Consider the following 15821-nt stretch of genomic DNA (forward strand, 5'->3'; position numbering starts at 1 on the left):
GACAGATATTCACTGAATAGTTCACATTTTGTCATCACAAACCTCGATGTATTTCAACCTACAGAAAGTAGTGGATAAAAAAAAGAAGCAAAATTCTATACGTTTAAAAAAATCTATTAGGAATGCAAATCTGAAAAGTGTGGCGTGCATTTGTTTCCAGTCTGCTCGGAACAGGCTGTCCGTTCAGCGAGACGTGGCGGTGGCAGCATTATGATGTGGGGATGCCTTTATTAGCAACAGTGAGGCTTGGTGAGAAGACGAATGGAAAGCCCTTTATTTTGAAAAATAACAATGATAACGTGTATCATAATCCTTCCTTTTTTTTGCTGTTATGCACCACTTTGTCTTATGACAAACAATACATTGGAGTCTGTTGTTATATAGTAAAAATGCTGCTTCAAGGCACTGTTTTCCTGCCATTTCTAAAATAAAAAAAAACAACAGATTTTTTTTTTTAAATACAGTTTTAAGGTTACAACTGAGTATTAGGGCTACGCTAACGAAGCACAAAAATGTTTATTATGAAGATAAAGCAGGATTACTCCTGTAATCCTGTAGCATTACAGGAGTAATGCTACTCCTGTAGCATTACAAGAATGCTACAGGAGTAGCATTCTTGTAATGCTACTCCTGGTAGCATTACAAGAATAAAGTCAAAATGATACCAGCATAAAATCATAATATTTCAGGAATAAAATTTGAACATTGACAGAAAAATTTTACCAGGATTTTTAACAGAAGTCGTAATATTCTGACCACTTTCGTACCACGACTTTATTCTTGTAATTATTTTTCTTTCTTTTTTCTTCTGAGTGTGGCCCTAACACTCCGTCGTTTAAGGTGCGCTGGATTCAAATGATTAGCACCGACATGACGGACGTCTCAAAAGTGCATACGTGCCGATTATTTCAATCCAGGGTGGCTGCGTCTGGGTCGAGTTTTCATAACGTGTTGGTCCGGCAGCACCAAAGACGACAAGCTCACAGCTGTGACCAGACTAAAGGCTCCATTTGCTCCAATGAAACGACGACACAGAACCACTTGCCTGCGACGCAACCAAAAGTCGACGTCCACCGCGCTGTCCTAAAGAGTAGGAGTCTAACGCCTAAAACAAAGTCTAAGAAACACAGATCTAGAAAAATATGATAAAGTATAATAAAAGTGTGAACTGAAAACACCTTCTACGCTCTTTGCATGTTACTCTTCAGCCTCTTGAAAAGAGTTTTTTTTGTTTTTTTCTACTTTGTGCCGACAGAAAGGGAAGCGATTTAGCTCTAGGATGCTGAATCATAAATTAGAGAAATGAGCTTTCAGAGGTTGCAGGGTGACATTCAAAGACCAGGAACATCAGTTTTTTGTTCTTTTTTAAATCGTCATCTAAATGTGCTTTAGTTGAGTGTACATACAGGGGCAGGGCTTGCTATCTTTTTGGTCTGGCATTTGTATTAGTGTCCATGCTTCTTTAGAAGAAGGCTCTTTTGTGGCTCTCAGTTGTGTGTCCTTTCAGTCCCGCTCAGAGCAGCTCCCTCTGCTCCTGTTGGCTGCTGACACCTTTACTTCTTCTCCTCAGGGACCTTTTGTGTAGCCTGTTACTGTTGGCTCCGGCTGCGGGAAGAAAAGGTATGCATACTGATGACATCACGAAAAAACAAAGCAACACAAAAAAAAAAAAAATAATAAAAAGAATAAAAACGAGGCACAAAAAAGACTCAAATCTGATTCTGCAGTGAGTGGCGGTTGTGGAGAGTGTAGCTCTCAAGCTGCAGGATCAGAAGTGAGCAGCTTTGAATCAGTAGGGACTTTTAAAGGTTTCTAAAGGAAATGTTGCCCTGGAACCTGGACAATTTGTTTCAGCTAAAAATTTCAAGTCAATTTTATCCTGCGCTTTTGTCTTGATATTGTTTTTACTGTTTTATGACTTCAACTCTAGCTGCATTTCTGTTACAAATGTGCACAAAAAAGTTGTCAATATTCCACTAATGCTGAATAAACACAATTCCGCAATTGCAGTGTTTCCATTAAATAAGAAACAATTAAAATTACACACAAGTAAGTTTTTTTTCATGTCATAAAAAAACATGCCGCGCGATGATATGGATGAGAAAAACCTAAGAATTATTTTCATTGAAAATTATACACAGTTCGTATTTTTGATTCACTTTAACAAAAAGCCTAAGTCACGCCACCATCCTTAAAGTTCGAAACACTATAGTCAGAAATTTTCCTTTGAAACTCACCTTCTATGCACTGGGCTTGTGGCTTTTCCCACTCTCCGTTTGCCATACAGTGTATGACAGGCGGGTGGCGCTGTGTGAAGCCCGGGTCACACTGGTAGCGGATTATAGACTTGACAGGATAGCGCCCTCTGCTGCTGCCGATCGGACCGCCGTGTTCCACCTCGGGTGGCGCTCCACACATGGCTGACGTAAAATAGAAACAAGTTTGATACGTTACCTTATGAATGCAGCACATATTTGGCACTCCTGGTAAAGATTCACAACAAAAGAAAAAGCTAGAAAATATAAAGTTTGTTACTTTATACTTTACTTTATTTAATTTGAAGCTAGCATTTAGCAAACTCTGCTTGTTTATGGCTGGAAATTCTCTTTTTTTCCCTCCATTGAAACAAGCAAACAAACAAAAAACAGTGGATTGCTGCACTATTCAAACGGTTCCATTTTTTTTCTACCTGTACACTTGGACAAGCTTAGTATTTTCCCAACAATCACACATATGCCTTATTTGACTAAATTGCAAGCTTTCTTGAGTTTCCTACTTTAATTAGGAGTATAACATTAATCAGTTTCAAAAATTAAAGCATGCATTCCTTAAATGTTTCAGCTACTTTTACCTTAAATTAAAATCTTTGGAGTGCAATTAAGTGCACCAACAGGGATTTGATAGAAACCCTAACCTTAACCCAAAAGAAATGTATTAAATGTTTGATTAACTATTAATCTAATATGTTTTGATGTGGATGGGTGATTTTGTGACCAGTCGGCGTACCGGGTGCCAGCTTGCAGGTGAAAGGAAGATGGTAATTGCAGGGCACGTCGTTCCACTCGCCGCCCTCATGCCAGATCATAACCACGCAGTCTTCACCAGAACCAAAGTAGTTATCCGGCTGGTTGGGCCTCCAGTTCTCAAAAGTCTGATCACAGCGTCAGATTAAAAGCTGCAGTTTGTTTCATCACCGTTTCCAAAAAAGCTACGCTAACGAGCTAGCTAACAGTTTTATTGTGACTCAGTTCAGTCAAACTCACCAGAGGACTGCCGTCTGTCCAGCGGAACTCATTCTGCACGTCTTTGTCGTTAAGTCCAATCCACTGATAGCTGTCACCATTGGCTGTGAAGTAAACAAGTTCACAAAATTTAGGACAGATAGACAGCTGTACTTGGACAAGGTAAGGATGGATACAATTAAAGATGCAAATAAACAAATTACTCAATTCCTTTTTTAAATTGGAAAACCAACATTTTATTGCCTGATAGACAACACCAGTATTCCTTTCGTCTTGCAAATGATGCATCTGCAGCTAATAAAAATACTTCAATCAACATGTGAAAAACTCAAATCACACATTTTTATTAGTGCTGCCAATTGATTAAAAAAAATTAATCACATGAAACACTTTCTAGCACTGTGATTAATCATGGTTGATCACCATGCTCAACTATGTAAGCTGAAAATGTAAAAATATGTGTTGTCCTAAAAATGTTAAAGAAAATCTTTTCTTGTCTAAAACCAAACATTTCAGTTTTCCAGGTTTTGTACATTCAGGAAAGTCAAATATAATTTAGAAATGTTAACTATAAAATTTTTATGCTTAGTTGGAAGGATAATTCTTCATTGCAATAAGTAGGCTACTGGCTACACTGGTTTTATGCAAGCGTCCATCGTTGTGTTTTTTAAAGCAAAATATGCCACTGAGCATTCCGGTTTCTCTCCTCACTCATCTTTTTACTCACATTAGCGTTTCTGCATTGCTGACCGGAGTACAAGACCTCGCTGGTGTGAACTAGGTAACCCTCCGCAGGCAAGAGAGAGACTTTTAGGTCAAAATAGGTAATACAATTACCATAAACTACATTATGTAATATAAGTACCTTAAGCTTTTTACATTAGTCGCTCTGACAGCTCTAATTTTAACACTCTCTGCTGCCTTTTTAGCTTTGTTCAGTTTTTTGAAACCAGATCGCTTCATCGTCAGATATAACATGAAGGCTAACCTGACTATCAGACAGCTACTCACAGTTGACAAACTGCTGCTCCTGTGGCGAGCCGATGCTGACCAGGTGGCCGCTGAACTCCTGACAGCGCTGCTCTGCCTCAGACCAAGTGAGTCTCTCATCAAAGTGTCGGTAACATCTGCCGCCAAGCTCGATCCAGTCCTCAGGACAGCCCTCCGTAGCTAAACATGTTTTGGAAAAGGATTGTTTAATGTAAATAGTTCACTCCAGCTGCTCAGTTTAGTGTGAGCATGTAGATTGTATTGGTCCCAAGTTCATACCTCCGTCCACATCGGGACGCTCCACAACAGCCGGAGTAACCACTGACACTGATGGAGCCGTTGTTGGCCGGGTGTAGAGTCCTTCTGGTGTGGCTGAATGAACTGCAGACCCGATGTCACTCTCCTCAGTTGTACCCCTGGATCCTGATTGGTCAAGAGTCGGTACGAACTCTCCGTAAACAGTTGTAGGAGCCGCTCCGCTTCCCGACGGTTGAGTTGAAGCGCCGCTGAATTCAGGGTGGAGTCCAGAGGCACTGCCTTCCCCGCTTATCTCCACCACACCCCGCCCCTCTTCAGTAGAGTCTGTGATTATTTGAATCATGTCATCCTTGATCAGGTAGATGACTTTGTCATGCTTTGGAGAAAGGTCTCCGGAGGCAGAGCCACTGCCTGAAACGCCAGATGGAAAACCACTGGGAATACCACTGGGAAAGCCACTGGGAAAGCCACTGGGAAAGCCACTGGGAAAGCCACTGGGAAAGCCACTGGGGTACCCTGATTCAGTCGGATGATCTCCAGACACTTCTTCCTCCCCAGGTTGCTGGGGTGTCAGGTCAATCTCACTGCTGTCGATAAACAAAATGCCAGAAAACTCGCCCGAGCCGGAAGCAGACACATCTCCTGATCCAGAAACACTTGATCCCCCGCTGGTGTCAATCCCTCCCTGGCCAAACTCCTGCGTTGCCGTGCCATTCATGAGGGTTTTTGACAAATCCTCCAGCTCTACATCCACCAAGGTGACCACTGTGTCATCACCACTGCCACTGATGTCCCCACTTCCACTTCTGTAGCCTGATCCACTTATAATGATGCCAGATCCAGATTCAGATCCAGATCCAGATCCAGATACAGCTCCAGATCCAGACACAGCTCCAGATCCAGACACAGCTACAGATGTGATGAAAACTATGCTGCCCTCCTTTGCCTCCTCGGGGACTCCAGAGCCAGACTGCTCTCTAGAAAGCACATCGGGTGTTCTGCTGAAAATGACGCCTTGTCCTGACCCAGACGTGTCACCGCTGCTGGTGGAGATAGCAGGTTCCCCAGAGGTCTCCCCACTGGCTGAGTGGTCAGCCGAACCAGAACCCGACGCATCAACCAGGACTGGAGGGAGAACAGTTTTCACTGTAAAACAGGATGGAAACACAAAAATGAGATTAGAAGACTTGATTCTTAGATTTCTATTCTTCATTGTTGATTCAGTAAATAGATAACAATATATATTGCGACAATCACAATCAATATCAACAGATAATAATAGAATTATAGAATATCCAATAATTTCACTGAACTCTGATCCAGAACTGCACGGCATTCTGGGAGATGAAGGGAGAGGAAAGGCTAACCTCTCAAGGCCAGCTAAGCTAGCTGGATGGCACCGACTAGCTTGCTCACTTTTTGGTTACCTAGCAACAATCTGTTGAGCAACTATCAGCAGCAGCAGTTTACGGTTTCGCCACTGTGCCTAATAGCTGTTTAAAAATAAAAATCAACAGCGTGGAGAAAAAACGAGAACAACAACTCAAGAGGAAATTGCAAATAAAACAGGAAAGGTCCCATCACCAGTTTGGCAGTATTTCAGACATTTAATACAAAAAACTAGTCAATAATTATCAATACCGACTGATGCAAAACGTTTATATTGTGATACGTTTTTCAGCCATAACGTGTTGCGGTGCTATGTCTTTGTGTTTACTTTGAACTTAATTTCAGAAATATTCAAGCTTTTACCATAATGAGACTTTTCTGGCTTTGTCATTCTGAGCCACGTTACCTGTTGGAGCAACTTGTACAAATGTAACAACAGTTTCTTTGATAACTTCGTCGGTGATATTCACATCGGTTTCATTGTAGCCAACTGAAGTTTTATCTAGAAGACAAAAAGACAATACGAAGAAATGACATAAACATTTCTAACACAAATATCCATATTCAAGAAGCTCAGTTTCACTTTAACATGCACCAAAAAGCCTTGCCTTTCTTGCTTTTTGTCTTACCAAAGTCAACCGGTCTGACGGTTGTAGTCTCCCTGACATCTTTAGGCTTTGTCGTCTGAGAGACAGTGGTGGGAGTTTGGGAATCAACAGGAATTTGAGCTGAACATAAAAAAAGAGAAAATAGACTTTATTCTTGAGATGAATTACGATTTTGAATGACATCTTTCTTCATCAGACTTCTATTTTGATCACATTTTCACCTTTTAAATAAATAAAAAAAGAAGTTAACCTCTGAAGCAGTAGGCATCGTAGCGTGAATGCTCATCGGGAAATCCCGTCTGGTTGGGGAAGGCGTAGATGGTGCGCACCCCGACCTCTCCACCCCCACAGTAAGATTTGGGGGTTGTGATGGGGAAGCGGACACTGCGGTCCATGAGCCAGCCTGGCCGGCATTTGTCAAGTCCTTGTTTCCAGGCAGCGTGCAGCTGCCCCGGCGTGGCCAGGGTGCTGTTGAGCTTCTGGCAGTGCTGCACGGCCTCATCGTAGGAGAAGCTGTCATAGTCGGTGGTGAAGAAGACCTCACCTGGCAAACAGAGGGACGCATGTAGGGATTCAGGAATGACTGTCAGTAGATCAGTCTATGGATAATTCATTCCTACCAGTTTAAATACTATCATCAGTGGTGTGGACAGACACATGGAACCAGTTGACTAGTGTGAGGTTTATTACAGCCAGCCTTGTTGAGCAACTTACAAAAATGTGTAATATCCATAACATAGGCTTTTAAATTCAGAAAATGCTACACTTAGACACACGCAATCAATGTAAAAAGAAACGCAACAAAACAAAAACTGAAGATTTCAGAAGGGCACTGTTTTCCAGAGGAAAAAGGGCAGATACTGTAGCACCACCTAGTGTCCATCTGCGCAAGTCCCTGACTAACATATTGGATTTCTAACTTTTTATAAGTACTGCCTCAGCAATATTAAACTGTTATAAATACCACCCACCAGCGACTGAGACAAATCACAATACAACAGAATTTAGAGTCTTTACTGTTAAGTCTTAAAGTTATTTTTCATTGGCGCAGACTGTACATTACACCTTATCTTCAAAGAGAACATTTCCAAGTTTTAGCTTTAAACAAATAACACACTGATGCCTCTGAAGTTAGGATTATCAATGGCAAAGTCTGAGTTCTCACCAGCCTCAGTCTCAAAATCTTACTGTATATGGCTGCTCTGCGTAAAAAATACAGTAAAATCTAATGTGAAAAACTCTGCATTTGCACTTCTGACAGATATTTCACACAGTCCTTTAGTGAACATTTTCCTACAGAGCTACATACGTACAAAGTCCAGATAAATACACCTTTAGCTTTTAGTGCTAACATAATAGAGTAACTATAACCATATAACCGATACCAGGATTTTGGCAGCGAACCACTACTTGCACAATCATAGAAGTATGGTATTTTAGGGCATTAATTTATACGATATTTGAATTTTGATTTTTGATTTTTACCTCTTAAACCGTCCACATAACAAAAGACATCGTAGCGTTCACTGGCTGGTCTCTGGCCGTACGACCTCACTCCTGGGAGGTTATGCAGGTTTCCAGCACAGTTGCTTCTGGGTGACACAATTGGATACCTGGGCAAGGAAAGCAAAAATAAATATGAAAGTTTTCATTGGTTAAGTTGAAGTTAGTATAAAAATATAGGAGTCGTATGAAAGGGAAATCGGTTTTGTGGAGACTTTGTCAAGCTGATGTGCTGGTTGTCTAGCTCACCGCACAGATTGGTCGCGCAGCCAGCCAGCGTCACATTGGTGCAGGCCTTTCTCAAAGGCTGCGTACAGCTGCTGGGGGCTGGCGATAATCGCTCCGATGGTCCGGCAAGCCAGCTCAGCCTCCAAAAAGGTCAGAGTGTAACGACCAGTGATGGGTCGGTAGTGGAACACCACACCTAGGACAGAAGGGATGAAGAAAATGGCGAATGAGAGGACTGTTTTCTCTATACGAACATTCAAGTCAAGTGAATTGATTTGTTACAAACCTCAGTAATCTAGCATCAGGATGTAATATAGTTTAAAATATATAAATAACAGGTAGCCAGTCGATTGAAGAATATAAAAATGAATTTAAAAAATCTTAAAATCAATTCTAAAGGCCTTAGCTTAACAGAAGGTATCTAATGCAAAGAAGCCAGAAGCAGAGGAATGTGGTCTTGCTTGTGTGTGCCAGTGAAAAGTTAAGCTGCAACCTTTTGGACCAACTGCATTTGGCCAATCTGTGTCACTCTGTTGCCAACATAAAGACAACTGCAATAGCCCAAGTGGGATGTAATGAATGCATATGGAGCTGAAAGCATGGAGGTTTTTTTTTCCAAGGTTCATCAAAAGACAGAAACTCTTTTGCTGCCATTTTTGACTGAAAGAAAGTCTACTCTCAGGACAAAATTGATCTGTTCGTTAAAGCTTACGTTGTTATCTAGAGTTACTCCCAGGGGTTCTGGTAGAGGGTGTTATGTCATTTCTAATTTCTAAAAGGCCAAAGTCTTGAAATGTAATTTATTTATATGATGGTAAGTGGTAAAATTGATCCAAACTGTACTCTGGTGCAATCAGAGTCAGTTGATCCTATAATTCCAGTTGGTAGAAAAATAATTTAAGATTGAGGGCATTGCTTTGTCTTTGACCATCCCAAGCAATTGCTGCCAAAAATGGAAAAGAGCCACTCTCTTTTGACAGGAAAAAACCTCCAACAGAACCAGGCTCGGTAGGACCAACCATTTACCGCAACCAATTAGCGACTGAGACAGAGGAAAGACACAGAAGCACTGGTTTTATGGTATTGGGGAAAAGTTTTGTTTTTTTTTATTACTGGCAGCAATACTCTTAGTGGTTTCAGCTGGGAGAAAAGTGGTTAGATCAAAAATTTCTACAGTTGGTAATGTCATTCTTACAAGTGTTTTACTGCCTATTATCAAAAGTTTAACAGTTTTGATCTAACCTAATAACTTCTTGTCTTCAAGTAAATTGTCCAAAGCAGAGAAAGCTGCCATATTCCCAGTACTTCTATTATATTTTAAGTTTGACAGCAATTGTGAATGGAAGCCAGGTGTCCTATTCTCAGAATCATAAATTATGCTTCTGGGTATATGCTCTACATACATTGTAGAACATTAGAAACACAGAAGTCATTAGACTACAGCTGCTGATCTATATACAGGATGTCCCTGTTCTCTCTTGGGACACTTCTCTCTTTGCGGTACTACATCCTTCATTGAAGTCAACCCAATGAAGGTTTTCTGTAAAACTTCCTTAGATCAGCACATGCCCTGTTTTTGCACAGTTGTTTCTTCTAGTAAATATCTTGAAAAACAAAGATGTTCCAAATGTTGTTTCCATTAGTTCATAGAAAGTTTACCTGTGGGACCCATGGTCACACCTTCACTGGAGAGATGTGGCAATGGGGAGAGAGTTACTACTCCTCCAGACTTGCTCTCTTCAGTCCCTTGTGGAGGTATTGGGGTGGGGAGCGGCACAGGGGTAGATGCAAACTGGATGACTGGGAAGGGTGTGGTCCTACCAGGCACTTCACCTTCATCATCATCTGAGGATTCAGGATAGCGAGATATTTAGAGCACAAAACACACTACTCATTAGCAAAGACATCAAACACTCCAGAAATGAGATAGTATTTATATTTAAGCCTCTTGACTCCTTTGAAAATCCAGTTGTTCTCAAAGAATCACCAACCTTGGAAGCAGACCGCATCGTAACGAGAGTCTGGGTAGGGGTATCCAGTTTGGTTGGGGAACAAGTAGACTGTTCTTACTCCAACAAGGCCCCCTCCACATTGAGGCCTGGGGATGTTGATTGGGTAGCGTACACTCCTGTCTGCCAGCCAGCCAGCATTACAGACATCCATGCCATTCTTCCAGGCAAGGTATAGCTCTCCAGTGGTGGCCAGCCTCGCTCCCAGTTTGACACACTGGTCTTGTGCTTCATAGAAGCTAAATTTGTCTACAGACATGGAGTAGAAAACTTTGCCTGGTTGGAGAGACAGAGTTGAGAAATAAGATGAAAATATGCCTTTGTTTTTAGGTTGAAAAGGTCAAAGATTGCACTTGTTTGTCAAGAATACCTGACATCTTCTCAGCAAAGCAGTACACATCATAAGTTTCATTGACATCTCTAACGCCGTAGGTCCTCACTCCAGGAAAGTTTTCCTTATCTCCAAAGCAAGGTTCCCGGGGCTCATGAATAGGGTACCTGGAGAGAACAGAAATGTTGGTGACCCTGGTGGATTGAGGTAACGTTCTAAACAGTTTTTTTCTTCTTTTAACCAATCTTTTAATGCACTGAATAGAGACAGATATAACTTTGTGGGCATTCTGAAAGCCCACTAAGTCTCTCAAACTCTGGTAGTTAGTTAGTGTACCTCACAGTTTGATCTGAAAGCCAACCAGCATCACACTGGTGGTATCCGTCATCGTAAGCGGCTTGGAGTTGTGCAGGAGTTGCAATGGTGGCACTGTTCTGTACACAGGCCTCTTTGGCTTTTTCAAATGTTAGGGTGTAGCGGGTGGAGATGGCACGATAGTGGAATACAATACCTGTAAAGAAATAGAGAGTCAATGTCATCATTTCTGGTAAACCCTCCCATGACACATGGTTTCCCCAACTAATTGTTTCACTCCTCCTTATCAACCACCAACTAAACACGGGTGCTGTTTCTAGAAGCAATGTGTCGACGTATATAGGGGTGATAAATGAAACTTTATGCTCTACTGAACAAAGTTGTATAAATTTGAAGCATACCTTGAACCTGGATGTCTACAAAGTCAGAGCTGTCCTCAATACCATGGCTCACTTCGCAGCGATAGGTACCAGAGTCTTTGGACCTCAGTTCAGTTATCTCAATGGTAGCATCAGTAGGAACCATTGGGTAGCCGACCAATGTCACCCTGTCCAGATACTCTGTCTCCACATAAACCTTCCCCTCCGATGCCACCAGGATTGGGCTAACTTTCTCCTTGGTGACGTAGGTCCACTTGATTCTGTGAACTAGCGGGGCGATGGTGGGTGCTCCCGGGTCGTTCACACTGCTTCCTTGGAAGTAGCATGGCACAGCTACCTTTCCTCCCAGCAGTGGACGGAGAGGCAACTCAACAGGGATGCTGACATGCAATGAGCCAACTATATCTGCGGTAAAAATAAATAGATGATGCATTTTGTGCCGTGATCAGGAGTGCAGCCAAATGTACTTTAAAACATTTTTGTTAGGGAAAAACAGGGAGAAAAATGTAAATGATGCTAGTGGCCATGTGAAGTTATATTCCTTTAAATAGAAAGAGGCTTTATTTTTTTAATCTTAGCAATTCAACACAGCAAGTAAAAATTTAACAGTTACAAAAGCCATCTTGAGATAGCCTTGGTCTTAGAATATGTTATACCTTTCCAAATAATTTCAATAGACTAATACATACCGCTACTTTATGTGCTAACCACTGTTAAAGAGTAGCAGAAAGTTGACCACCAGAATTGCCAGGTGATGGAAATGTTAACTATAAAAAAGATTTTTACTAAGAAATTAAAATCTTCCAAAACAAGGACATATTTGGTACAACACATTTAATTTATTAATAATGTTTATTTATTTTCATTTCCATTTGATAGTAATGCTCTCAAACCACTGGCGTCATTCAGAAAAAAATATACTAGGGCACACCCAGACATTATACAGTCACTTTTGTAAAAGGACTGTGAGACCCTATGTGGCTCATAGGATCAATGATTTACTCATAGGTTTTAACAACAATCAGACTACATTATTCATTTCATCAAAATTTTGTATGGTTATTTTTTTATTGAACATATAGATACATAGAAGTGAACATTTTACAATACAATTACTTTTTCACATTTAATTTAATTTTTGTGTCCTGCGAGTTTATTCTACTGATTTCGCCATGTATGATTTTGTCATACATGGCGAAACACCACCGAACTAGGCTGTGATCCTATTTCGTCTTGTCTTCAGAAAAATGCTAACTAACTGTATCTTAATCAAATTTGAATTTTAGTTTGTATATTGGTGAAAAGGCTGATCTCACAAAGCACCTTTGAATCAAGACATAAACACTACATCCCTTCAGGCAGGATGTTGTGTTTCCTTACCATTAGGATCTTTCGGTATCGTTGTTGCCAAGATTACAGGCAAAGACACACACAGCAGAAAGAGGGATGTCATTTTCACCTGACAAATACAAAAATATACAATTATGATTATCTGCATGTTTATCATAATGGACAAAAAAAGATTCAACACGTATAAGGTTTCCAGTTATACTGCCTGTTATTTTCTCCTCTTAGTTATCGAGGTAAAAATTAACATTAAATGAATGAATGTACAAACTTTAATGATGTTTTTTTTTTTGCCTCTGTCTTCCCAGCTCCTGTGCTCTTAAATTAAATTCCTTTTGATCCAGAATACTGTACAGTGTGTTTGGATATTGCTTCAGGCTAATTAGGCGAAATGGAAATAAAGTCTCAAGTGGTATTTGGTATGGAATGAATGTCCCGTTTTGTGTTTCTGGACATAGGAAAATACATACACTATATAAAAGGACACATGGCCTTTATTTCCTCAGGCTGGCATGAAATCAGACTAAACTTCTCCTGCTTTGGGTCAGTTATAATAACCACAACTACTCCAACTTGCTGAAAGGCAAAATGACAAGAGAGGTACTTTGTTACTTTCTTCAAAGTCAGACGTTTTCATACGTTTTCCCAGACTCTTGGGTCTGCATGTGATTTTTTTAAACTGGATGACTTTTGGGCTCACCCTTCCAGAACCTTCTCACAATAGTTTACTGGAATTTCGGGCGGTTCCTCCTGACAGAACTGGTCTATTCGAGTCATGTTTGTGACTCACCTTGCTCTCACACACCCTTTAACTTTCCCTGTTGATTTCTACAGGAGATCAGAGCTTTGTGGTCCTGGAGCCACTTTGTGACCATATTGGTCATGTACTTGGGTTCAAGGTGAGTTTGGGAGACTCATTTCCACCTGAGCTTCTTTTTCATGGCTGATGTCCTGACATATTGCCTTAGTATTTCCACATGAAGTCCTTTCATAATGTTGGACAAACGATGTCCAACATTATGACATCGTTTGGACAAACGATGCTGCCGCCCCTGTACTTCAAAGCTCACCTGATATTTTCACTTTTTCCTCCAAATATGATGTAAAGGTTATCACAGCCAAACGCGTACATTTTTGTTTTATCAAACCACAGGAAATGTCTTTATCAGTTCAGGCCTAGACCTGGAGTGCTTTTGCCAGCTGTAACCTTTATTTTGGAGTGACGAATTCTTGGTAAAGGACTCGTTTTCACTATGCCTAATGAGGCTTCCTACCAAACAGCTTTTTCACCAGATTTTGTTCCAATTCCCACATTTCACGCCAAAACATGCTCATCTCTGCAACACAGAACATGTTTCCTTACTAACGAGTACAACGCCTGGATACATCTGGTCATGATGTGTATAACTGTTTCCTGGAGACTACCAGCTGTGATGGGAGGGTTGAGATTGATTTATATGCCTGTTCTGAAACTCTTGGGTCTCCGTGTGATTTTTGTTTCACTTTTTTTTTTTATTTTCAAGAAACTAAAGAACAAACACAACACAGAGCTGCATAGTTATGTTATAAGTTAAATTGTGAAGAGCTTGAAGAACTTTTTTTTAATCAAATGCATTTCATTTGATGAAAATTGTAAAAACTGTGAAAATCTGTTTTTTTTTTAAATTGATTAGTTGTTTCTTTTGTTTCCTACCTAATTAGCAAAAAAAGCTAGCATATTATGAAGAATTAGTGCATCAGTGTGTTTCTCTACAAAGGCTGTACTAATATCCTCATTTGAAGGGACTGTATTTGGTAGGAAGTTCCTGATGCTTTTGCTTTTGTGTGCCTGTTCATTTAAAACTCAGTAGTCTGTTTTAAATCAACAGTGGAAAAAGACTCCTGCTCCTTTTGAGCAGCAACACGCCCTGAATTTATCTCATCATCAGTTTTTATTGGAGGTGTTACAAAAACCCGACAACCCGGCCGCCAGCTGACGCCTCACTGAACCTCTGTATCACAGCCTTTATGTCTGCCAATGCCTGCCTAACACACAGCTTATTTCTCACAACTTTCCACAGCTCTGACGCGCAGCACACTCAGACATATTAAAACCGCCGAAGGTCTCAACTGAACCGTCATTGTGCCGCATTCACAGGGCTGGAGACGGCCTGCAGAAGGCTCCCCCAGTTCACCAACAGGCTCGGAGAGACGTGTAAAAACCAATGAACCTGAAGCTAGCATTCAAATAGCGTAGACGGTCATCGTGACCTGTCAAGGCTCATAATACGTTAATGGCGTCATATATATTCAAATGCATGACATTTAGCATGAGTAAGTGTGTGTATCTGGGCACTTTAAAAGTTCAATGGATGAAGCACATCCAGTGGAGCAGGATGAATATTTGCTTAGGAGGGACTGTTGGCCGAGTTTGGCCAAAAAACTCTAAATACCAATTTGCATAAGATTAAGAAATCCATCATGAAATGATCTCACAGTTTCACTTTTTAACAGATATGATTATTACATGTGGGACACATAAAGTCTCACAAATATTTAGAAATGTTTGATATTCTTCCCATGCCTGAAGGCGTCCGGCTTACTGTGACAGCTTTGCAGTTACAATCTGAGTTTTACCAATCTAAGATGAGTCTTTCAGTGTATGTTTTTTTTTCCCAATTGAACTGAAATTGAAGTCTTGTCTCGGGGTCCCAATTGGCCATAAATGCTTTGATATAAAACATTCTACTGTAGCTCAGGGTTTGTTTTTCCAATTGAATTAATAATTAAAAAAAATTGTAATTTCCCCTTGGATTTATAATGAAGGTTCTCTGCAATTTTTCCACCAATTTTATTTCACAATTGTCTTGTTGGAGAAGCAAAGAATCCACACAGTATGATGGTGCCACCATTGACCAATGGGGATGGTGTGTTCAGGGTGAAGTGCAATGTTAACTTTTCTGTTGTCTGTTTCTGCAGGTCTTCTGGTTCTGGTCGGCTCTGCAGAACCAGAACCAGAACCAGAAATGGAGAAGCGGCATTCAGCTTCTATGCTCCTCTAATCTGGAACAAACTTCCATAAAACTGCAGAAATACTAAGTTCCTTAAATCAAGGCTAAGAAACCATTTGTTTAGAGTTGATAGTGGAACCAAAGGCGACATTCATCAGTATACTGTATGTGCTCCATCCCCCCCCCCCCCCCCCCCCCCCCCCACCCCCCCCACCAACAACGTGATGACGT

At 40.8% G+C, this 15821-nt stretch overlaps 1 protein-coding gene across 1 annotated transcript in view; it reads right to left on the reverse strand.

The window, feature by feature from the left end:
• Positions 1 to 786: 786 nt before the first annotated feature.
• The window catches only part of acanb (aggrecan b), a 20383-nt gene continuing 5348 nt past the window's right edge, over positions 787 to 15821 (reverse strand). The window contains exons 2-18 of the mRNA XM_015054712.1: positions 12634 to 12712; positions 11275 to 11658; positions 10895 to 11069; positions 10598 to 10725; positions 10210 to 10503; positions 9878 to 10063; positions 8240 to 8414; positions 7973 to 8100; positions 6738 to 7031; positions 6509 to 6607; positions 6286 to 6381; positions 4512 to 5636; positions 4254 to 4412; positions 3264 to 3346; positions 3007 to 3151; positions 2238 to 2420; positions 787 to 1605 (exon numbers count right to left, since the gene is read on the reverse strand). Coding sequence (XP_014910198.1) covers positions 1514 to 1605; positions 2238 to 2420; positions 3007 to 3151; positions 3264 to 3346; positions 4254 to 4412; positions 4512 to 5636; positions 6286 to 6381; positions 6509 to 6607; positions 6738 to 7031; positions 7973 to 8100; positions 8240 to 8414; positions 9878 to 10063; positions 10210 to 10503; positions 10598 to 10725; positions 10895 to 11069; positions 11275 to 11658; positions 12634 to 12706 — 3819 coding nt within the window. The 5' untranslated portion in view covers positions 12707 to 12712 and the 3' untranslated portion in view covers positions 787 to 1513. The remainder of the gene's footprint in view (positions 1606 to 2237; positions 2421 to 3006; positions 3152 to 3263; positions 3347 to 4253; positions 4413 to 4511; positions 5637 to 6285; positions 6382 to 6508; positions 6608 to 6737; positions 7032 to 7972; positions 8101 to 8239; positions 8415 to 9877; positions 10064 to 10209; positions 10504 to 10597; positions 10726 to 10894; positions 11070 to 11274; positions 11659 to 12633; positions 12713 to 15821) is intronic.

Source organism: Poecilia latipinna, unplaced genomic scaffold (genome assembly GCF_001443285.1).
Source record: "Poecilia latipinna isolate Pla-1442-1.1 unplaced genomic scaffold, P_latipinna-1.0 Scaffold1273, whole genome shotgun sequence".
Lineage (NCBI taxonomy): Eukaryota > Metazoa > Chordata > Actinopteri > Cyprinodontiformes > Poeciliidae > Poecilia > Poecilia latipinna.